At 41.7% G+C, this 25177-nt stretch overlaps 2 protein-coding genes across 8 annotated transcripts in view; one reads left to right on the plus strand and one right to left on the minus strand.

Moving 5' to 3' along the window:
- JAZF1 (JAZF zinc finger 1) overlaps positions 1–15684 on the plus strand; it is a 330616-nt gene extending 314932 nt beyond the window's left edge. For 2 of the 3 annotated variants that reach the window (XM_019958841.2, XM_070787277.1), the window contains exons 4-5: positions 6497–6666; positions 13311–15684. In XM_019958841.2, the coding sequence (XP_019814400.1) occupies positions 6497–6666; positions 13311–13487 (347 nt within the window). In that variant the 3' untranslated portion in view covers positions 13488–15684. The other variant, XM_070787278.1, reaches the window with a different exon arrangement.
- TAX1BP1 (Tax1 binding protein 1) overlaps positions 15676–25177 on the minus strand; it is an 84148-nt gene continuing 74646 nt past the window's right edge. For 4 of the 5 annotated variants that reach the window (XM_019958838.2, XM_019958840.2, XM_019958839.2 and 1 more), the window contains 2 exons: positions 18124–18206; positions 15676–17541 (listed from right to left, as the gene is read on the minus strand). In XM_019958838.2, coding sequence (XP_019814397.2) covers positions 17340–17541; positions 18124–18206 — 285 coding nt within the window. In that variant the 3' untranslated portion in view covers positions 15676–17339. Of the gene's footprint in view, positions 17542–18123; positions 18207–20589; positions 22136–25177 lie in introns of those variants that run through there. The other variant, XM_070787276.1, reaches the window with a different exon arrangement.

A 25177-nucleotide genomic window follows, 5' to 3' on the forward strand; every position in this document is an offset into this window, starting at 1 on the left:
CATATAACTCATGAAATCAACTTTTTACTTCCTTGGCCGACACCCAGGCAGACTCTTCCCGCAGTCCTGTAGAGTATAGTTGCCCTCTGAAATCCTGTCCACTGGGTTTGTTCATTTCCCCAAATGAAATGCTGGCATGAGCTCTTGGGGCCACCCACCCAAAGGTACCTCTGTCAATCACTGTCCTGCCCACCTCCGGTCCCCACAGTGGGGACTGTGCAGCCATGGAGGATGACAATGGAAAGCTCAACCTGAGAAAGATTAGTGGCTGCTAACGCCCACCTGTGACCGTGCAAGGTGAAATTAATTTTCTTGTAGAAATTCTCATGTTGGTAAAGTTATTTGTAAATTGTTTAATGATGCCTAAGAATATGAAAAGCCTGGAAAAATCAACTCATGGGGCTTTTCTTTGCAACACTGGAATGCTAACACCCAGGAGGGCAGGCCCCACACTGAGGTTGAGACTAGCCCTGTGCTTCCCACACCCCAAGCTGGACTCCGTCCCGCTCCTCTCCAGTGCTTCCAGGGCTTCGCTCTGTGTGTCACATCTTTCTGTCAGTCAGGGATATTCCATTCAAAATTAAATAAAAAAGCACAAACTTTGAAACCAAAGACTCAAGTACCAGTCCAGCCTGCCTGTTTCTAACTGGGTGACCTTAGACAGGTCCCTCACCTCCTGAACTCCAACTCTCCCCTTTGCGAAACTGGGGAAACAAAGGTTGGTTCCATGAAAAATACGTCTCCACACTCCAGGCTTACAGGAGCCACCCCACCACCACCACCTAAATGACAAAGGCATCTCCTAACTCCTTCCAGTTCGAGAATGCAAGTGTCAAGCAAAATTTGCTCATTCTTAGGTAGCTACAATTTTTATTAAATCCAGTAGGCACAGGTAAGTTTAGGTATGGAAGTATTTGCTAGAAGTTAAGGAACAAATGATTTAAAGCAAAAGTAGGCCAAATTAAAAGAAGCCTGGCATTTTGGCTATCATGCTTTTGTGCATCCCTCAAAGCTTCATATTGTGCCCATTAGTGCAGTAAAAATGACAGTGCTTAAAGGAGAACTAGGGTTGGGCAGAGCCTTAAAGCCATGGGACTTTGTAACCAGAGCATCAGTGAAAACAGTAATCATCCTAACAGAATAATTGCTTGGCTGAATCCCCACTGTAAATCCCCCCTGGCACATCCCCCCAGCATCCCAGTCCTCTGACCTTTGTCCTTGGGATGCAGATCTTTGCGGGTGTTCTCTCTCCTAGGAGAGCAAGTTCATCCAAATCAGAAATCTCACCCAGTCGGTTTTTGTTGTAAAATACAAGGGCGCTGTTTCTGCAGTTCTTGTCCCTGTGCTGTCGGCCCTCTCAGGTGCTGTAGCCCAGAGGAAAGGCTGGCACTTCTGGAAGAACAGCGGCCATTGCTCTAAAGAAGCCACGGCTGTGGGTTTTTCATCTGCTTTTCCTACTGAAGGCCTTCAGGCTTTCCCTTTAGTTATGAGAATGCCGTCTTCTCGACCCTTCGAGAGAGTCAGCGTGGGGAGAGCTGCTGGCCTGTGGCAGGTTTTCTGTTTTGTGCTTAAGCACTTGTCTTTTTCAGTTGGCATTGCCAAGGCTTAGAGCTGACTTGTGGAAAGGAAAGGGCGGGGGTGGAGAGATGCAGATGAACCAGTGCTCGTGCCACAGCATAGATTTACCCTGCTGGAGTCCCCAGCCAGCAGCCCTGGAGAGAGAGACCTGTGAGATAAACCACCGAACACCTCTCACTTCTGCGATGTTAACTTGAGGGTGGAGTCAAGGGCTTGTCAAGTTCCTTCTCGTTGCAAAATTGCGACTCACCAACTCACTGTTCCCCAACCCTGCTTCTGAGAGGACACCTGCCAGCCCGTCCCCAGACACCTGCTCTGGGCCCAGGGAGTGAATTATTCTTGTGACTCGCATGCTTTCCTCACACCTACCTGCCCCAATCACTCCCAGCTACAAGAATGGGTGTTGGGGGTCTTTTCCTTTTTTACACAGAAGAATGCTTTATAATTAATGAACATTTTATGGATTCTGGGTGATGAGGGCTCAGAACCAGGAGCCTGGCTTGATTCTGCGTCCTCCCTCTGCTGGCTGGAGCCCAGCACCACCTCTGCTAGACTGACAGGACAGAGATCACACGTGCCTCCAGGATCACCTGCTCAGCCAAGATCAGGGTTAATGAATGAGCATATGCATTCCTTAACACCCCATCCTGCTTCCCTGGAACAATCCAAAAGCTCACTGGAATGTGATGGCCTCAAAGCAGGCAGTGATGGGCCTGTTTGACCCCTCCCGCTGGCCTGAAGGGCAGTGGGCTCCAGAGTAGGTACACAGGACAGTCCATAAGGTGGAGGAAGGAGATATGGAATCTTTACACTTACTAAGTAAAATATTTCTCATGTTATTATGTATATTTATTAAACTATCAAGATTGCCAGGAGAAATATCAATAACCTCAGATATGCCGATGGCACCACCCTCGTGGTAGAAAGCAAAGAAGAACTAAAGAGCCTCTTGATGAAAGTGAGAGAGGAGAGTGAAAAAGCTGGCTTAAAACACAACATTAAAAAAACTAAGATCATGGCACCCGGCCCCATGGCAAATAGATGGGGAAACAGTGGAAACAGTGACAGATTTTATTTTCTTGGGCTCCAAAATCACTGCTGATGGTGACTGCAAACGTGAAGTTAAAGGACACTTGCTCCTTGGAAGGAAAGTTATGACCAGCCTAGATAGCATATTAAAAAGCAGAGACATTACTTTGCCAACAAAGGTCCATCTAGTCAAGGCTATGGTTTTTCCAGTGGTCATGTATGGATGTGAGAGTAGGACTGTAAAGAAAGCTGAGTGCCGAAGAATTGAGGCTTTTGAACTGTGGTGTTGGAGAAGACTCTTGAGAGTCCCTTGGACTGCAAGGAGATCCAACCAGTCAATCCTCAAGGAAATCAGTCCTGAATATTCATTGGAAGGACTAATGCTGAAGCTGAAACTCCAGTACTTTGGCCACCTGATGCAAAGAACTGACTCACTGGAAAAGACCCTGATGCTGGAAAAGATTGAAGGCAGGAAAAGGGGGCGCAGAGAGGATGAGATGGTTGGATGGCATCACTGACTGGATGGACATGAATGTGAGTGAGCTCCGGGAGTTGGTGATGGACAGGGAAGCCTGGCATGCTGCAGTCCATGGGGTCGCAAAGAGTCAGACAAGACTGAGCGACTGAACTGATTAAACTATTTAATCCTCATCCTTTTATTTGCTTATCTGTTTTACACAGTAATATATTAGTAAATGTTGTTGTTCAGTCTGTTCTAAATCCTTTTAAAAGCAGGAACTCAATTGGCCCTCACAACAACCTTAAGAGGTTGTAGTATTATCAGTCCATTTTACAGATGAGGAACCTAAAGCTCAGAGAGGTTACATCACTTGCCTGGGGTCACACAGCTTATCTGTGGCAGCACCATGGATCACGTGGGCTCCCAGACTGGCCCCTGTAGATGTGTCTGCATGAACAGTCCTCAGTGAGCACCATGCCTCTCTTGTGATATGGAATCCTTCTTGTAGTTTTTCTACTGGAGATTCCCAAACCTCTGAATTTTCTTATTTTTTGTTTGGTTTCACAACAGGCTTTTCTAAAAAACAGTATCATTTTACGTGTAATATTATAGGGTAGTATTATTACAAAAGCGATATTACACTGTCTTCATTTTTATTTATTTTTGGCTGCACTGGATTTTCACTGCTGCACGAGAGCTTTCTCTAGTGACTAGCAGGGGTTTCTCTGTTGCGGTGCACGAGCTCCTCACTGCAGTGGCTTCTCTCACTGCGGGGCACAGGCTCCAGGCTCGCTGGCTCAGCAGTTGTGGCACACCGGCTCGGTTGCCCTGAGGCACGTGGAATCCTCCCGGACCAGGGATGGAACCCGTGTCCCCCTGCACTGGCAGGCAGACTCCCACCCATTGTACCACCGGGGAGGTCCTGTCTTGTTTTTTGAGCACTCATTATGGCTTCCTGTGCCAGGTGCTTTATCAACATTAATTTTAACCCTTGAATTAAACTGAAGGGAAGAGTCTTTCCCCCATTTCACAGAAGAGAAAGAAGAGGCCAGGTAGTCACTCAGCTGACTGTCCAGCCAAGGCATAAACCCAGGGCCGTGCACTGCTCAGCTTGTGTTACAGGACAGAACTCAGTAGAAACAGATCCTTCTCGATCCCCATGCCAGGCAGGCAGTTTCACAAAGCACCCAGAGGACCCTGTGGTGTGTGAGCATGCCTATACTCGCAAAGGCATCCTGACATGGATGGTGACTCGTGGTCCCCATTCCTGCAACACTTGGGACTGGATGCCACGTGGTTTCCAAGCAGCTGTGTCTACAGGATCAATCCCTCGGGCCTGGCCCCTTTTGATCCCGAGGAGTTTTGAAGTTTTATCTTCTACTGGGCTTCATTAAGCCCTCGGTTGGTCTGAGGCTTTCTTTCCCACCCCCTGTGCCCCAGTTGTAAATGTTGTGCACTTTTCAGTATTCAGGTTAACAAGTTAGCCCAATTAGATGGGTAAATTAGTCATTCTCACTTTCTCAAGTCCTACTGGAAGAGCTTTGCGAAACAGCATTTATAGTTTTCTAACAAGCAATTTAAAGGACAGCGGCATGTGGCATTTGTTTAAGAGTAAAATGTCCTAAACGGTGCCCTACTGGAAAACAGATTTTGAGATTTGCTCACAGACCGACTCAGGGCCTCGGCAGAGTGGCACCCCTGTGCTGTCTTGATCCCTGGGGTCTCCAGCCAAACACGGCTGGGGGCTTACTGAAACCCACACTGAATGCCAACGCCTCCTTTTGGCCTGGTGGTTTTTTCTGCACTGCCCGAGTTTCTAAACAGGCTGCTTTGAATTCTGAGTGGTAGATGGTGGAGGACCAGAAACATGGAGGTTGAGAAACACCCCCCTCCCCACCGCCCCAGAGAGCTGCTGGCATTGGAGGCCAGGAAAGTGTCACCTGGGGAAAACTGACTCCCTTAATCGCTAATTGAGAATGTGTAAGCTCTTGAAGCACACGGTTCTCAGTTTCTTTGTGTGTATGAGAGTGACAGTCATCCTCACCTCACTGGGTCACCAGAGGGTTAAATGAGATGATGCATCTCACATGCCTAAAACATACGAGGCCCTCGTTCACCTTGAGGTCCCTTCCTCCCTTCCTGGATCCTTTTAAGTGTTCACCTCATGCTGGCGTCCTTGTTCCTGGCTTGACTGGCTCTTCAAACAATCTTATTAATGCCTATTAAAATGAAACCCAATAAAAGTGCCAATATTTGGTGTTGAAATAATTGATGTAGCAGAGGGAGCCCACGGTGAGCACCCAGGCAGGCCCCTGCTGCAATTTAGCTTCACACCTGGGGGATGAATTTCACAACTGTAATTGCTACCATATAATTCTTATTAATGTTGTGCTATAATTCCTATTTATTCCACGAGGCTTGTAAATGCATTAGAACTTGTCAACATATTATTTTACACTGTTTATGATCTGTAGAATTATGTCCTTCAGGATTGTATTGTGCAAAAACTCCACATAAATGGCTGTAGACCTCGTTAAAAAAAAGGGGGGGGGGGTTGCTTGTTGAAGTGGTTCTCCATCCCCTCCATGCTGAGCAGAAGTTGGTGAGGCAGATTTTTAATTCAGTTCTGAGCAGAGCTCTTAACCTCAGGGTACAAGGGGATCCCGACATGCGTCTTAGCTCTGTGCTGCGGTGGCTCAGCCGGCCCTCCCTCCCAGGAAAGGTGGTGTGTACTGAAAGGCAGGTGCTGTTCACTGGGGACAGGTGTGGTAGGGAATTGTCGGGTCTTCCTCTAGCTGGACCTGCATTCTGATGATGACATTGTGTCCTCAGAGCTCTGGGTGTTTCAGCCCCCTGCCTCCCTAGCTTGGGGTAAAGCCCCCTTTAGTGCCACATTTCTTCGTGGTCTTCCCAGCTCAGCTTATAAAGGAAGAGATCTGAAATGAATTCCCACCAAAGTGTAAATACCTAATGTGTAAAATGTAACCCCCTCCCACAGATTTTTGTATTTACTATGGTGATAAAGCAGGAAAATTAAGGGGACAGGATTCTGTTCATTGGAGTGTCATGTGTATCCTGTGTGTGTGTATGTGCGTGTGTGTGTGTTGGGACAGGGGTTTGTCTGTCGTGGTCGGTTATATTTGGTTTCAGCATCTTTGCAGTCACCTTTGCTGAAGAATTGCATTCACGTTCTTGCACAGCTAACTCCTTACCATGAGCCCTGGGCTCTCTGATGGGAAAACAGATACCCTCCCCCTCAGGGCTGTCCTCGGGACTAGATGCCCTTGCAGTCCCTTAGTGCCCTAGATGTCCTCTTCCAGGGCAGTCGGAGCTGCCTGTCCCCTCACTGCCATGCCTCCTGTCCTAGGGTTAGGTTTAGGGCGAGAGGGACGCTCCTGACGCTCCTTGATTTCTGCTCTGGCCCTGCAGGCAGCGAATACGACGAGGAGGAGGTGGATTATGAGGAGTCAGATAGCGACGAGTCCTGGACCACAGAGAGTGCCATCAGCTCTGAAGCCATCCTCAGCTCCATGTGCATGAACGGAGGGGAGGAGAAGCCTTTTGCCTGCCCGGTTCCTGGATGTAAAAAGAGATACAAGGTAAAAGAAATACCCTCTCGCTTGGCGTAACCAGATGGAAGATGGCAAGCCCTGTGTCAGTCAAGTCTGGGGAGAGGTGCTTCCCTCTGTGGAGCCGATTGGGTGTGTGGCTGCCCTCAGGTCAGGGCTAGCTCTGGTCTCTGGGTGAGTTTTTCCCTTTGCTGATCTGTGCGGGAACTATAGGTCAGGAGATTTTTGTTGTTGTTGTTGTGGGAGGATCATGTTTTTGATATTCTTCAAATTCATGTCAAATCAGGCAGAATATCAAATGTGTTTGCCAAACACTTTTCCCCGTGGCTGGCTCTGCAGGTGGTTCAGAGAGACCACTTTGAAGTCTTAAAAGCCTACAGACGGTTCACAGGGCTCTTTTGGAAAATGTTGTAGGGTATTTTCTTCCAGCTGAGGAAGCCCTTGCCCACTTCCCCCAAATGGCATGAAGAGACGAGGAAAAAGGGGGCCTTTGGTATTTTTCACACCTAACCATCAGCTCTAGCTTTAGCAAAGTCTCTGTAGACGGCCAAAACCTGTGTCTCTGCAGGCCTGACTGGGTGTCAGGGGAGCCAGGGGCACTATATTCTCTGTTGAGAAAAACTCCCAAGGGACAAAACACTGAGAAACACCGATACATTCGGGTCCAGAGGACATTACAAGAAAACAAATCTGCAAACTTTCCCATGAAGCATTAGCAGCTCTTTAAATCCAACTGTGAAAAACTAAAAATCAAAAACAGATTCGGTGCCTGTGATGAGATGCTAATTTCCCCAAAGCTCAGCAGATTGACTATTTCTAAAGAAAGGCTTGAAAAATATGATAGCATAAGCACTTCCTGTATTATTCCCTCTTCAATATGTCTCTGCACGCACACACACACAAGATTATTTCAGTACTTTATACCTGCTCCTGATATTAAAGCATAAAACACAAATGTATCGCAGGTAAGTGGCTCAGGGTTTCACCAACTCTGAACACGATTAAATGTTGATCATGGACAGTCCAGATGAAGCCCCACGATGGAGATGTGAGGTCCCATAAGTGTGTCCTGATGCACTGTGCCGTGTCCCGACTGCACACGTACATTCCTGTGGGTCAGAAGGCATCGTGGTAGTGGAGTGGGGGTAGGAAGAGAATGAAATGGTTACCTCAGGAAGCCAGGAGCCCAAGGGATTGTTCAAGAAGCTACTTTGTCCAGAGGACAGCTCTGCTTGCAGAAAGAGATTTTCTCTTCTTTCTCTATGTGAAAATGGAGAAAGCTGGACAAGGACACTGCTCTTGTATCCTACCTGCCCTCCATGCTTCTCAGGAGCTGGTGCACCGTGCTCCGCTGTCTTGCTGCCTTCTCTCAAGGGTCCAAACACTGTTTTAGGGGTGTCTTACACGTCAGCTAAGTTAAAAGAGGGAGCAAAGTAATAACCCAGACCGCAACTGACTGAAAAACAAAAAATGAGGTAGGGGAATGTAAGCTACACCCTTTATTTTGGCCAAAGAGGATGAAGCCTTCTGTCTTTGCCACCTCTGGCTTCATTTTGTTTTTCCATCCCTTTCCCCTGGTCATTTCTATTTTCTTGTCATTACTCTCTCGCTTCTATTTTTCTTGAATTTCCAGTAGTTTCTGCCTTCCTGCAGTTTGTTTGCATCTAGGTCGATGAGGGCTTTGGGGGAGTGTTCTTTCTCCATCTAAGGCCTAAAGAAAATTGCATGAAACTTGGGCTATAGAGGCTGCCTGTTTCAGTACCACAGACTGGCAGATGACACGGGTGGCAATTAGTGGTCGTGATTTCCATGAGGGAAGTGTGAGTTTCCTTTCCTGGGCCAGAATACCAGGTAATGGTGCATGGGACAGGAACAAATGCATAACTGCTTCTCCTAACCAGCTGCTTGAGGAAAAGGTAGTCATATTACCTAACTCTTTAGTCTCACTCTTTATCCTGGGAAGTTACTGGCTGCAGGGCAGTGGTGTTCTCTAGTGTAATTATTTCATCTTATTTACTGCATGGTTGTTGGATTAGATTTTGGTGAGAGGAGGGCATAATGAGCTAGTGCACTGTGGTGTCAGGCAGAATCCACAAGGGCCACCATCTTGTTCATCCCCACAGCTACCTTCAGACCTGTCTCATTCCTTGCCCTGCCTATTGGCAGGGGGTTTCTCATCCACAAGGCTCTTGGGCACTGACTCAGGATCAGCTCTTCTCACCATTTCACTGGCATTTGCAGAACTGAGAGAAGATGAGCATCCAACTCCCCAGACTTCATATAGAGTAGGGCACAGGAGGAGCAGTACAGTGGTTTCCCATGTTAATTCTTTCGCCTCTAAATGCCCCCTTTCCCTCCTCTGTCAGCATTCCTCATTTCATTCCCATTTCTCAAAGCACAGCTCAAATGTTTGTGGGAGCCCTTACCAGCTTCCCAGACTGAAGTTCCCCCCCATCCTGAAGTTCTATCATCTGACCTTTCTACCTCATCTGTTCACACGACTGGCAGAGCCCTTACGATCTTATTAGCCCAAGTGCTTACAGCTCAAAGACCCTTCTGCATGTAGCTCACATCCAGAACATTAAGTAAATACCCTAAGGATAAAGGGACAAAGACAAAATGCATGGGGGAAGAGGGGGGCAATGTGGGCTCCCCACTGACCAACGGAACCCCAAAGCCACAACATGATTCATTCTTCTGTGCTCCTCGCAGACATTCCAGGCCAGGAGCACAACTGATTCCATCCACCTTGGTTCTGCACAAAGTTTCTCTGAGAGTCCTCGGCTACACAGAGAACACAGCATTTCAGCAGCATAAAGCAAGCTTGGTCTCTGGCATCTGTGTAGATACACAGTCAAGCACACATGTAGCTCCAGATTTTCCCAAGAAGGACACTTGAGCCTTTCTCCCCTTCAGTGGATCTAAATCTCCTTGCCTCTCCTGAGGGTCCCCCTAGAAGCCCTGGTGGGAGCATAACTGACCTTTCTGGATAAAACTTGGCAGAAAATAGAGCTTTTAAAAATGTCCAAATTCTTCAGTTCCATAATTTTCCTGGAAATTTATGCTATTTTCAAAAAATGTTGATGAGGGAATCCAATCTGTATGTGGTGTGTATTTATATATATACACTTACACACACATACATACACAGCAAAAAATACTGAAATACCTCAGATGTTAAACTATGATTCTGTTGTACATTCTTATGCTTCTCTCTACTTTCTCAATGTCTACAATTACCTACACTGAACACAGATTACAGTAATAACCATGGGAGGAAAAGACCTGGTTCCCACCTGACTTGCCCTGGACATCCCATGTGCTGCCATGTCAAGTGTGACAGAGGAAGACTGGCAGTGCCGTCTCTGGGGCAGGTGGGGTGTCACCATGCTGCTCCACATGCCTTCACTGTTTTAACTTTAACTTAAATGGCAACCCACTCCAGTGTTCTTGTCTGGAAAATCCAACGGACAGCGGAGTCTGGCGGGCTACAGGCCATGGGGTCCCAAAAAGTCGGACACGACAGAGCAACTAACACTTTCACCATCTCCAAGCCCAGCTTTGGTTTTTTCATCTTTCTTCCACATCAGATACCCAAATGACTTCATCCTCTCCTTTGTGTAGGACATAGAGGTTCACAGGAAACTGAGAGTTAGGATTTTATATGGTACACATTACATATTGTACTTACACAAGCCTGAATACCGACAGACATCAAATAGTTAAGGCATGGTGGCCCAGTGTGTGGTGTCCTAACTTTAGCTCTCATGATTTGATTTGGAGTAGAATTCTGTTGTTCGATTGGGTCAGTTCCCTCAGCAGACAGGGAGTGCCTGGCATGGAAGAGAACCAGTGCCACCTCAGGTCCTCCTCTGTACCTTATGCCGTGCCCCTTCCTGGGTCAGATCACTGTAAGTCATAGACAGTTTTCTCTAGACTGAGTGTCCCAGTCCTTCCCAACTTTTAAGAATTTTTCAGCTTCGTGATCTGGTCAAGTCAGCTTCTCTGAGTGTCAATTTTTAGTTAAAACCTGAGTGCTGAGTAAGACAGTAGATATCAAGTTCTCGGCATGAGGAAAAGTTCCGTTAGTGATGTGCCTTGCCGTGTAAGAGCTTAATCCTCTTTCTCCTTTTCAGGGATCAGAGGATTTAATAAGAATTTCAAGTTGCCTGACATTTATTTATTTTTGTCGTGAATATTTTTGAAAGACCAAACTCATTTCAGGATCTCTGCAGTTAGAACTGAGTTTCAGCAAAGCTTTGGAGTTTTGGAAAGTGAAGTTCCCATAGTTATCTGTGAATGAACAGATAGGGAAATGTTACATCTGATTAGAGATATAACTAACATCTCTGATAAGGTTGTCCCATGACACTTGTGAACATTTTAAGTCACAGCAAGAGAGAGAGAGAGTTGCTAAGGTAGTTTATTTTAGGCCCTTTGGTCAACCCAGAGCTGCCATGTTTCCACACATGTAGCCGGCTTCCTGATTTTTCCAGAGTAGTAAAGTTGATGTATAATATCAGTCCCACAGCCACACACAACACAGCATTTACATTCAAGCTGGGTACAGACCACAGACCCTATTGGAATCACCTCAACCCTGCACATGACCTTCCCCTGCTGAACTCCAGATCTGGATTCACACTGGACAGGTTTCTCATGGCTTTAGCAATTTCTAGTTTCACACCTTGCCTCACGTATTTAAAAAAAAAACCACCTCAGCCTGGATGGAGTATCTTAAGTTCTGGTCCTGTTGGAGTTGCTAAACACACAGGGGTACCTGGATTTATAATGATCCTTCTTACAAGTTCCCTGTGAAATGTTTTAGTAACTCCTCATCCACAGGAAGCAACAACCCTGAGGTACTCCATTAACTATTGGGCTGATAGACAACGCTCATCTTTGTATGTTGGCCCTAGTGGCTCTCACCTGGGTCTCTCATGCCACTGCAGTGGGGTACTAGCTGGGGGCTAGATGCACAGGTTGGCTTCTTTACCCACGTGCCTGGGCTCCTGGTGGGATAGCTGGAGCGGCAAGGGGTTGGTCTCTCTTAATGGGTCGGATTCTGCACGGTCACTGCTCTCTCCACACCCTACCACGGCAATCTCCTAGTTGCTGGCATGCCTCTAGAAGGCAAAGTGAAGGGCTTCCTCACCCTGCATGCAGGAACTAATGCAAGACCCACAAGGGCTGAAGGGGCAGAAGGCTGACAGCTGGGCCTTCAGGGAGGAAGTTTTGTCTGTCCTTGAGCTTCAACTCACCAGACAGCCTACAAGATTTTTTTAAGCATAGACAACTGGTTGCTATCTGTCACCCCTGGGTTCCAGTGTGAAAAGGATTCTCTTCCATAGGACTTTTGAAAAGAATTAATGTGCACGGTGCATCTCCAATAGGGAAATATAGTGATAACCACTGAACACATTTTGTTTCATGGCAAATCTCTCAATTTCTTCCAGAATGAAGCATGTTCTAACAGATTCGCTCAGATACTTGTGGAGCATCTACTCTGTGCCAGGCACTGTGCTTGATGCTCATTAAACAACAGCAGTTTGTTCCTTTTCTTTGGGAGCTCAACAAGGGCATCCTATGAAATAGAAGATGGTTATGTTGGAATCCTTTAGTTGGGCATAGGACTGGGCTCAATGGGCCTACACTCAGGTAATACTTTGAAAAATAGCCCACTCTTCCGGTGATCGATGCTCAACAACTCAAGCCTTTTCTTCTTTCCCCCTACTGCTCCACCTGACAGTAGCTGACCTGAAAGTGGAGATCTATGTTCCAGTACCACCTCTGCCGTTTGTTCTTCCATAAATCTTCCATCAGTTTACTAAATGCCCCGAGTCTGTTTACTTGCCATTTAATTGGGATAAAGGAAAAGTAATTTGGTTAAATCTATAGTGATTCTAGGCATGACGTCTTAAATAGAATGTGCAATGTGAACTAGCAAAACCAACCAACAGAAATCCAGATAGCATGCAGATACTTCATGTATCATTTAGGATTTATATGCCAATTTGAAGTTCAGAAGTCTTCTGCTGCTAAGAATTTCATAAACTGACATTTTCAAAGTTCAATATATGTTTGGAATGTAGTACATAAATAAAAGCAGAGTCCTGTCTGCCCACAGGTGCTTAACACCACACACCTGTACTGGGGCAGGATTTAAACGGGCAGAGATACAGGCTTAATGCAGAGTAGAAAAAGAACAAAAATTTTCTAAGGTAGGAATTAGCATGATTGGCTGGGAGCAAGACATGCTGAGTTTCCAGTCAAGAATTTATACATCTTGAACTTTTATTACCCTAACCTTTGTTTTCTTTCTTTAGATTTTTTTGTTTTCGCTATCTTGGATGGATTTACATAATTGTTCACTGGCAACATTCTTCAGACAAAACTATGCCTGTACAGTCCATGAGTCTTAACTATGTATTTTATGTAAAACTCAAACTCAGTACTTTCAGAGTAACTGAAGCCTACCTGAAATGGCCTTGGGGCACAGACCATGGTGAACACACTGGACTGCTTTGGTCACAACTGGCGTTAACGAAAGCCTATTCTGTATACAGTTGCCATCTGAGAGAGGTCCAATTGCAGTCAGACCCACACTAAGGTTTTCCCCCATCAGACAATTGGGTGACACCATTTAACAGATGATATTTTTGTCTTCTCCACAGAATGTGAATGGCATAAAGTACCATGCTAAGAATGGTCACAGAACACAGATTCGTGTCCGTAAACCATTCAAATGTCGTTGTGGTAAGAGTTACAAGACAGCTCAGGGCCTGCGGCATCACACAATCAATTTCCATCCCCCGGTGTCGGCTGAGATTATCAGGAAGATGCAGCAATAACATGCTGGTCGTAACTGTGCCAAGAAATCCTCACCAGCAGTTGCTGATTTTGAAAACAGCCACCTTTTTTCAGGGGAAGCATTCAGCAACCCTTTAAAGAATTAAATGCATGCTTTAAATTTTTTCTGTAATTTTGGAATGATGTATCTTTGTAGAGTTAATGATTTTGTACATTTGCACATGTAATCATCATACCCATTTTCATTACTTTGATATAAGGTGCTAAACAAAACAAAAAGCTCTAGGTTCTTCAGCACATTTTCCCCAAACCAAGATTAAAATTGAGGGCATGTTGCATATTGTTTAGTTGTATTGCAGTGATATCAACTGGGGAGGGGGGAGGAGGGGCTAGGCACTGAGGTTTTTTTTCCCCCAAGATTATAATGTGATTGAAGTTTTCAACACATCAACTCATTGTGTTCAAAACCAAAATAATACCTTCATTATCCAACTGGTTACCATGCCTTACATAATGGAGTTAGTACTTGTGAGTAGAAAGACTTTAGGTAATGGAAATATAAATAAGAATGTTTAACATAATATGCTAAAAATATTTTCATATTTAAATAACATACATAAAGGGTGTGCTTTCTGTGTTTTATATTATTGTGCAAATCCTTTTGCCCTTTAAAAGGCTGAAAATCTTGCCATCTGACTTATCATGTTAGAGTTATAAAATAGCATTTTTGTACAAAAGTCTATTCAGTTCACTCATTAGTTTAACATTCATTGAGTGCCTGCTGGGTGCAAGGGATTCAATTTATGCCTATTGATATCTGTGGACCAAGATACTAGTTTAGTTAAATACTTTTCCCTTAAATCTGTTAGGAAACACTTTGAAATACTTAAGTGCAAATTTTTTGTGTGTAAAATTTAGTTCTATCTTCATCTTTAGGTGAAGTTTTAAAGCACTTTGTAGTTCTCTATTGCCAACAGATTAATGTTTTATGTGTTGCCAATTCTTGCAACCACTGCCCAACGAACCTGTGGGTTGCAAATAAGAAAATTCCAAACACGTTTCAAACAGGAACATTTTATTAAGACCCCATCACCTGTTCATGCTCATTGTGTTTTTAGAATTTTTTTAAAAGCACTTTTTTCCATCACATTGTAGATGTCTGTATTCTCATTGGAAACGTCTGTTTAGCTTTATAAGACATTTTGCTGAAATATGAAATTGAGCCTTACTGACAATTAAGTGCTTATTGCAGCAGGTGGTCAAAGAGTGACTAATACAAGACCCGTTAAGAGTGTAACTACGTCTGGACCATTCCTGAAGTTTTTCTTACCAACAATGCCATCATGCCTTGAGTGTTCATTTCTCCCAAGTGCTATTCCTTAAACATGAGTTTACCAATTGCCTAATTATGCAATAAAAATTGCTTTGAGATGGCTAACTGCCCACAAAAGTGGTGAAAATCAAACTCGAAATGCTTATAAAAAATAACTTTCTTCCTGTGTTTGCATTTGTTGAGTCTTACAGATGGGAGGAAGCAGGTGTCCCTCCTCAATTTTTCAGATGTTCTGAAAGGAAGATAATTCTGTTAGCCAGATGGGTAAGCTTCTATATCATTAAGTTGTGAATCCCTCATAATGAGGGAATTAAAAGTATTTATAAAGACACTGCCCTCTAAAAATTTCCTTGGATCTCTTAAGAGTAGTCTTGGTCCTGAACGTAAGTGTTACCCTTGTGTTAAAGGGTGATCCAGACGTGAGAAGCAAATAGTTGGTGCATAAGAAGGCCCTACTTGGCTATTTCATATCTACCTATAATTGACCAAAATTTTTTTAGGCCAACAATTATCATCTAGCTTTGCTCCTTCTAGTGCAAGAAACTTGTAAGCTGGGTCAGTAGTTCAACAGCTAAACAGTCATTAGTCATTGTGCATGTTAGATTTCTTTCAACTATAAAACAAATTCCAGTTTCTATTTACTTATTCATTGTGACAGTATTACTAAACAGGTAAGGATGGGAATATTTTGTTATACCGTGTATAGTGAATGTATTGTATTGTGTCTGTGAAAACTGTGCTTTAAATTATATTTTCATATGTTTTGTTCGGGACAGAGCACATTAAGTTTGAAAGCAACAGAGGTTTGTTTTAGAACTGAAGGCAACTAAATAAAATTCCTGTCAAGAAAAGCTGCTTGTAAATGAAATCACATTTAAAATAAACTGCCTCTGACCCAAAATAAACATGGCTCTTTATTTTCATTAGCATCCATTATCAAGGCCAGTATCCAGTTTGCCACAGAAACGAATATCCATTTAGTACCTTGCTTTTAGGGTGCCCAGTTTTTGGATTCAGCTGACGCATGTAGATGTCATCGGTGTTTTGCATGAATCACATTGTTTTTTCTATCAATAGTAAACTACTTATAAAGCCTGGGGCTAGAAGCTACCTAAAAATAGGTTAGTATGAACAATTTCATTTCACTGGTAGTGAGTAGTCTATACTATTCAAAGTATACTTTTAGGTTAGCATGGTCTACAATTATTAACTGTTCCTACTGTTGAACATATTTTACCTGAATATATTCTGCTTAGCCTATAACCTATCCTGAAGCTTAAAACATGGATTCCTCACAACAGCATCCCAGATCTGCCATGTCCTAACATCTGGCACCTGACTGCCTAATACTGTTTTGCCCCAGACTCAAACCTTTTAAAGGAGTTCAATGATACACAAATACAAGTCAGATGGTGTATATACAACTTACATATAGCACTTCATAATATCTTAGGTAACTAGTATGCTTAAGACAAGCTTAAGTATTTTAGTAACTACAAAAAGAAAAATCAAAAAGTCTGTATTTTAAATTCTTAACATTTATATTCTAAAAGAGTACTATATTTCAGAAAATTCAAGACCCAGGACCAAAAAGACATTCAAGATGATCACAAATAGATTTGAGTGAAATTACATACCTCTAAAAATGTGTCCACTTTAATGTCAATACTATACACATCAAAGACATAAAAAATACATTAGTTTGATTTGGGTTTATGCATTACATGTTTAATCACTTAGAACATTTTTTTAAAGTTACACTCTTATCAGGAAAATGAGGGAAAAAAAATACATTTTCTGTGATTTTTATGCCACAACCACCACTGTTCAGTAGATCATTTAATATAAAACAATTACACCAACATATCTTGTTCCATTTCCCCATCAGACAGAAATACAACTTTAGGATGGCTTTAAAATAATTATTCAGGTATTCTAAAGTTTTTCAGTCATAAAATTAGCAAAATATGCTTTCTATTAATTCCTAAAGCAAACATCTCAAATATAAAAGGACAGTTGCTATCACTGCAATCTTGCAAACATATGATCTCATTCTACATGCAGCTCCCTTTCTAAAGAGGGTTAAAAATTTTTTTCATGGGCTAAATTATGAAGTTTCTGTATTCAAAGAATTACTTTGCAAGACTTATGATAAATTCTTTTTACTACATAATTTTTAACAGTCATGCTTAAGCAACAAGGTCAACAATCTTGTAAATATTCTGCTAAATAACACTATACATTTTTTTTTCAATGTGGTAACACTAAAATAATCCCTATTTCCTTCATTCATGTAATTTTGCAAAATGGGAAATAAATATACAAACACACAAGAATTTCCTAAGCAGGTAAGATTAACAGAGGTTAAAATTACATTTATTGATAGTGTTAAGCCAAAGACTGACCCTGACCCCAGTAACACCAAACTCAAAGTAGCTCTTGGTCAAAAAGTACGCTAGAGGGTACATGGAAGCGACACCTTGTGGTCTTAGTGCTCTATTTGAGGTGATTTTTTTTTTTAACTGTTAAACTGTATTATTAACTCCTAATACAAAAGTAACTAGTCAAAATTTAAAACATTCTGATCAAAATGGGTCTGTACATGCCTTTCAAACACCTGCTGGTCATAGTCAGGAGGGAACTGCTCGCTGCACATTGGGCACACCTTCCAGTGACTTTCAACATGTTCTTCGAATTTGCTCTGATCATAGTTGGGAGGGAACATTAATTCACAGAGTGGACATTTCTTCTGAACATCAAAGCTTGAGGAAATAAAATGAAAGAATTACATGTCTGATAAGATTTCTAACAGCAGTAATCTTCAGATATGGCAAGACTGCATTTATCTAGTTAGTATCAGTATCAGCTTACCTTGAAACTCTTCAGTTACTCCAGGAACCTCTCTTTCTTGGTCCTAGAAGCTTGCTATTGACAACTGTGTAACCCACTTATAAAGCTGCTAAATTTATTTTACAACTAGATTGACAAAAACCTTTTCTCATCAAATCGAAAAAATACAATTATGTGAAATGAGGCTCAGTGACAAGAATTCTTCAATTGTTAACTAACAGAATATGCCTTTTGTAAAACTATAAAGATTAATTGAGCTTGTAATTTCCCAACAGCGCTCACTCAGTTTAACAACTAAAGTTTACAGCACTGGCTCTCAAAGGACTGTATGTATCAGCACCATCTGCACGGGCACACTAAAATACATATTGCTGGGCCCCACAACAAGAATTTTGGGTTCAGGAGGTCTGAATCATACACATTTCTAACTTTCAAGGACCATACCTTGAGAACCACTGGTAATCCCAATTCTACACAGAAAAAAGAGAACTTACCTGGGATCAAAGCAAAAGCCTGTTCCATGCCCACGTAAATGCTGACTTGGAGGATCAGGAGCAGTGGGCACCTTCTCATCTTCCTAGGCAAAGAACAATTTTTGCAACTTTGAGAAAAAGTGAAACCAAACAGAAGTCCCTCAATTTAATCAAGCACTGTATAAAGGAAGTAAGATTTTACTTTAAAAAACTTGACTTCTGTTGTTATCAGGTTTTCCTGTAAATAAAAGTTTGAAAGTAATTTGTTTTTACAGAGTATTTCACTGTGGACTAAGTCTTACCTTGAAATAAAAAGCAATATTCAGTGGAATGGAGAGTGTACCACACCAGAGTGTGTGAACAAATGAAGATCAATAGACTTCTGACCTATATGTAGGTAACTTTACTGCATTTTTATCATCCATACATGGGCCACTTTCAAAAAATCTTAAGACTATATTACTTTTCCTATTATTCTCATTAAATACCTACTAGTGTGTAAGACAGGCAGGATCTTTGACAATATACATCCACTGTACAATATGTAGAAATTAAAGGAAAACCAGCAATATCTATGAGGTTTACGTGTGCATTTTGTTGGCAAATACATGAGAAAATTCAACTGGAAAACCATGTTAAAAGCAAAGCAATGCACCAAACTACAAGTCTCAAAAACCCTGTTGTAAAATCATCAGATTAATTTTTTTTAATATATAACTACCTGATGAACAGATTATCAAGATAGCCTGCTGAAAACCCTGTACATCTGAGTTGGGATCAAAACCAAAATGCTGGTTTGGATTTCCATGCCTGCACCCAGTGGTCACTTTACAGACTTGCACATTGCTGCTACATCAACAAGGGTGAGGATGGCAGAACACGCGGTTACTCTGACAATTATCCCCTCCTGAAATGGGTCGGGGGGTGGGGTAACACAAGGCTCCCCACTCTCCCCCGCCCATGTGCTTCACCTGAGAAAACACTTCTGTTGGCAAATGATTCTCTTAGGCTATACTTGAGCAAAAGAAAAACAGGATTAGTAATCTAATAGTAGATTGAGAAGCTGAGGAATATTGGACAAGTACTTCGTATACTTCAAAAATTAAAAGTCTTTAACTAAAATCCAGTTTTAAAATCTAAGCATACAAAGAGGGAAGATGATGCATAGCTGAATCTGCTAAGCTTAATATGTATGACAGGTAAATTGTGATTCTGTGCCACATTACTCTGGCTGCCAGATTTAGGCCTTCCAGTAACAATACCTGAAACATGAATCGGCTTAAACAACTACATATAAGATAGTGAACAAAATTTTCTCATATATATAAAATATATTAATTTTTTTAATTTTGAAATGCTATTTAAGAAAATAAAAACATAATGAAAGGTCTCTTCATATTCTACATTTAGAAATCATTCAAGAGATATTTATAATAAAATACAACCTTCTGGTGCCAAATATATTAATGGAGCCAAAAATCTCATAACTACTTTTTTTTTTTTCCCTAGTAATAGCTATTTTTCTGGGCTCCAAAATCACTGCATATGGTGACTGCAGGCATGAAATTAAAAGATGCTTACTCCTTGGAAGGAAAGTTTATGACCAACCTAGATAGCATATTCAAAAGCAGAGACATTACTTTGCCAGCAAAGGTCCATCTAGTCAAGGCTATGGTTTTTCCAGTAGTCATGTATGGATGTGAGAGTTGGACTGTGAAGAAAGCTGAGCGCCGAAGAATTGACGCTTTTTGAACTGTGGTGTTGGAGAAGACTCTTGAGAGTCCCTTGGACTGCAAGGAGATCCAACCAGTCCATTCTAAAGGAGATCAGTCCTGGGTGTTCTTTGGAAGGACTGATGCTCAATAAAGCTGAAACTCCAGTACTTTGGCCACCTCACGCGAAGAGCTGACTCATTGGAAGAGACTCTGATGCTGGGAGGGATTGGGGGCGGGAGGAAAAGGGAACGACAGAGGATGAGATGGCTTGATGGTATCACCGACTCGATGTACGTGAGTTTGAGTGAACTCCGGGAGTTGGTGTTGGACAGGGAGGCCTGGCGTGCTGCAGTCCGTGGGGTCGCAAAGAGTTGGACACGACTGAGCGACTGAACTGAACAGCTTATACCAATTTATTGCCTCCATGAATCAGCTAACAGTAGAGTCTGAAGCAAAGGTGCTAGATTCAGACCAACCTATCAGACCTGTTAACCCAACTGATAAAATGTGGACAAGGGGATTAAAAAGCAATTTATATTTTCTAAGCCATATACAATTTGGTAAGGATAACTCTCTTATTATATTTTCTACCAGAATAAAAGAGTAGAGGGACTCGAGTAGAATTCTAGATAGAATAATGAGACGTTCATGAAATAAGAAACCACCTACTTAGAGAATAGGTTAAGTATGTAATAAAATCTGAGGAGTCCATTGATATAATATAGTCCCTGGCAGTCTTGTCACGCAAAAGGACCAAGTTTTCACTCACAAATACAGTTACTCCATTTTATTCATTGAGCTTGGGTATTTCCAAACCATACTAGCTTATATACAACAAATTAGGGAAATGAGGCTATTAACAGGCTCACTGCCAGCAACAAAAAAAGGCTACTGGTAAAAAAGAGAAAGGCAGGCAAGAACCAAAAACATCCAACAGGATTTCAACACTGCATCATACAGCTTTACTATATACATTAAAAGAATGTGAGGACATCATTCAATACTGATTTTTTAATTAATAAACTTCAAATTTATTAGTATTCTAGTTTAGAAAGCTTTCACTTAAAATAATCAAGTTTTAGCACTGAAAGTTGTCAACTCAAAAGGATTCTGAATAGCAGGTTTTAAAATATAAGTACCTAGGTATTTTCACAAAACTGCTTAATACCACACTGAAATGTATTTATGAACAATTGCAAATAATTAAATTTTCCTTAAAATATTTTCAATAGAATTTTAATCTACAAAGGTCTAAGCCACCTACTTGTTCATATACCTTTAGACCCATCAGCATAATGCTCTTTCTAGTGCAAACTGGTTTTTAAGCAAAGGAAATATATTACAGTAAACTGAAGCCCTACTTGAAACCCAAAACTTCTTACAGGATGCTCAATTCAAAATCTAGTGTATAAAAATATTCTTGTTTTTTATCAAAGCATGCTGCTGCTGCTGCTAAGTTGCTTCAGTCATGTCCAACTCTGCGACCCCATAGACAGCAGCCCACCAGGCTACCCTGTCCCTGGGATTCTCCAGGCAAGAACGCTGGAGTGGGTTGCCATTTCCTTCTCCAACGCGTAAAAGTGAAGTCGCTCAGTTGTGTCCAACTCTTAGCAACCCCATGGACTGTGGCCCATCAGGCTCCTCCATCCATGGGATTTTCCAGCCAAGAGTACTGGAGTGGGGTGCCATTGCCTTATCAAAGCATATCACGAGTTTAACTAATCTCTTAAGACAATAAGATACATTAAAATCATACTAAATTCAAAACACAATCATGATCATAAAAATACAATTACTATATGATACAACAATTCCATTTCTGGGTTTATGTCCAAAAGAACTGAAAACAGGAACTCAAATAGATGTATTGGTACACTTATGGTCATATCCACATTATTCACAATAGCCTAATGGTGTAAACAATTCAAATGTCTACCAATGGATGTGTGGATTAACAAAATGGCATATACATACAATGTATGGTGTACACGTACATTATTTAGCCTTAAAAAGGAAGGAAATTCTAACACATTATAACATAAATGAATCTTGAAGACATATGTTAAGTGAAATAATCCCACCACAAAAAGATAAACACTATATATGATTCTCCTTATATGAGGTATCTGCTGCTGTGCTGTGCTTAGTCGATCTGTCATGTCCGACTCTTTGCAACCCCAAGGACTGTAGCCACCAGGCACCTCTGTCCATGGGGACTCTCCAGGAGTGGTTGCCACGCCCTCCAGGGGATCTTCCCAACGGAGGGATCAAACACAGATCTCCCACATTGCAGGCAGATTCTTTACCGTCTGAGAAACCTGGGAAACCCAAGAATATTGGAGTGGGTAACCTATCCCTTCTCCAGGGAATCTTCCTGACTCAGGAATCCAACCAGGATCTCCTGCATTGTAGGTGAATTCTTTACCAGCTGAGCTACCAGGGAAGCCCTAGGTACTAGAATAATCAAATTTGACAGCTGACAGGCTGAAGCAGAGGGAAGAACGGAATTGCCATTTAATAGAGTTTCTGTTTTGTCAAGATGAAGAGAGTTCTTAAGATTGGTTGCACAACAATATGAATATACAGTTGACCACCAAACGATAAGGATTTGAGCTGCGCAGATCCACCTATATGTGGGACTTTTTCAGTAGTAAATACTGCAGTACTACATGATCTGCAGTTGGCTGGATCCTCGAATGTGGAGCCATGGATATAGGAGAAAGTGCAGATACAGGGGACCGATAGTTATACTCAGATTTTTAACTGCACAGAGGGCTGGCACCCCTAACCTCCACGTTGTTTAAGGGTCATCTGTACTTACTGCTATAGAACCATGTGTTACAAAATAATACATAGTTAAGTTTTGCCAAGTTAAGATGGCAAATTTTACATTATATGTATTCAACCACAATAAAAACTGCAATTGTGATCAAACCATCAATATGCACCTAGTTACACCATTTGAATCATCAGGATTCAGATAGTCAGCATTTCTCAACCTTTGCCAGGAATTATTAATTGAAATAATTTAGATATCATTGTTTGTTTGTTCAGGTGCTTAGTCATGTCCAACTCTTTGCAACAACCGCCACCCCCCACCCCCCCACCATGGACTATAGCCCACAAGGCTCCTCTGTTCATGGAATTTCCCTGGCAAGAATACTAGAATGGATTGCCATTTCTTTCTCCAGGGGACCTTCCTGACCCAGGGATCAAACCCGTATCTCCTACAGTGGCAGGCAGATTCTTTACCACTGAGCCGTTCAGGAACTAGTAACAAAGATCTACCACCTAACAGAACTTTTACTAAGTTGATAATTATTACTTTAGCTCAAAACCATCCTTTAAGAAACATCTGCTAAGGCCAAAACCAACACATAAGAACAGAGTACCAATAACTCTGGGTAACTATTACATAAAGTTTTAAATAAATGTTTATCTTTATCCCTCATAACTCTGTATTATTAATACTGGTCAACATCCTCTTTTCATGAGATGTTACTATTCAAACTCCTCCAAACTTCCCTGAGTTTGAGCAAACTCCGGGAGACAGTGAAGGACAGGGAAGCCTGGTGTGCTGCAGTCCATGGAGTCACAGAGTTGAACACAACTTAGCAACTGAACAACAACAAACATCCATTTCCTGTAATATGTCAGTGAAGGAATATCAACTGAATTTATAACTATAAAGATATTTTTAAAAAGGAAAATAATTTTATAAGATCTCTATTACTTTTCAATTGTCACTTTTCTCAGATACATGCACCCCTATAGTCACAGCAGCACTGTTTACAATAGACAAGACATGGAAACAACCTAAATGTCCACTGACAGATGAACAGATAAAGGTGATGTATATATACACACACAAGAGAATATATAATATATATTATAAATATAATATTCTACTGTATATATACACACTATATATGTACACACACACACAATACAATATGTAGTAGTGCTCAGTTGCTCAGTCAAGTTTGACTCTCTGCAACCGTAGGTTCCTCTATCCATGGAATTTTTCAGACAAGAATACTGGAGTGGGTTGCAATTTCCAGTCATAAAAAGAGTGGCCATTTGCATCTACACGGATGGACATAGATTTTATCATACTAAGTGAAGTCAGAAAGAGACAAATACTAAAATATGACACAAATAAAACTCATCTATGGAACAGAAACAGACTCACAGAGAACAGACTTGTTGCCATAGGAGGGAGAGGGGAGCTGGATTGGGAGTTTGGGACTAACAGATGCAAACTATTATGTATAGAATGGATAAACAACAAAGTGCTATTGTATACTACAGGGATATTCAATATACTGTAATAAACCATAATGGACAAGAATGCCCGCAAAAATGTTACTCTTTTCCATATCCAAAAATTAACTCAAAATGGACCAAAGACCTAAATTAAAAGCTAGAGCTACCTTAGATAAATCAATGGTTTCTGAGATGTGGCACCAAAAGTGCAAGCAAAGAAAAAGGATAGGTAAAATAGAAAAATGAAAAAAAAACACACACACACACACACACACACAAAAGAAAAAGGATAGGTAAGTCTGACTTCATCAAAATGTAAAACTTTGTGCTGCAAAAGATACCACCAAAAAGAATGAAAACACAACCCACAGATGGGAGGAAAGATCTTTTAAGTCATCTATCTGGCAAGGGACAAATAGTTCTATTTTAAAATGGCCAAGAGACATAGGTATTTTCCCAAAGAAAATATACAAACAGCCAACAAGCATGTTAAAGATGCTCAACATTATCAGCCATCAGGTAAAAGGAAATCAAAGTCACGGTGATGCACCATTCCACATAGCTCCTCTGAAAATCACAGATCCTTCTGAGAACAAAAACTAAAAAGCTCATCAGAAAAAAAATGTCTATATCAAAATTCTCTCTCTTCAGTTGGGGGATTCACAGTGAAGGATTCATGGTAGCTGCCAACAAAACTGCATACTAGATTCACAGTGAAGGATTCATGTAGAAAGCTGCCAACAAAGGACACATTAATAGAATGTGTGAGCCTCAGTCTTTCAGAGATAGAGGAGAAGGAGGTAAAGCTAGTACGGGTGGAAGGGAAACACATTCTACAAAGACATGAAAACAACTGGAAAGTGAGATGTATGTTAAAGAAAGTAATTCAGCCTTGCTTGATGGACTTTGGTCTAAACATCCTAGTGTACTCAAACTTTATTAAGCATATGATCACTAAAAGATTTTGTCTGATTCTCTGCAGATCTGGAGTGGAGGTAAAGATTCCTCATTTCTAACAAGTTCCCAGGAGATGACAATGGTGTTGATCCAATAATTTTGGGTATTAAGGGTTTTTACCATGATTCCAAGAAGTG

Source organism: Bos indicus, chromosome 4 (assembly GCF_029378745.1).
Source record: "Bos indicus isolate NIAB-ARS_2022 breed Sahiwal x Tharparkar chromosome 4, NIAB-ARS_B.indTharparkar_mat_pri_1.0, whole genome shotgun sequence".
In the NCBI taxonomy this organism is placed as follows: domain Eukaryota; kingdom Metazoa; phylum Chordata; class Mammalia; order Artiodactyla; family Bovidae; genus Bos; species Bos indicus.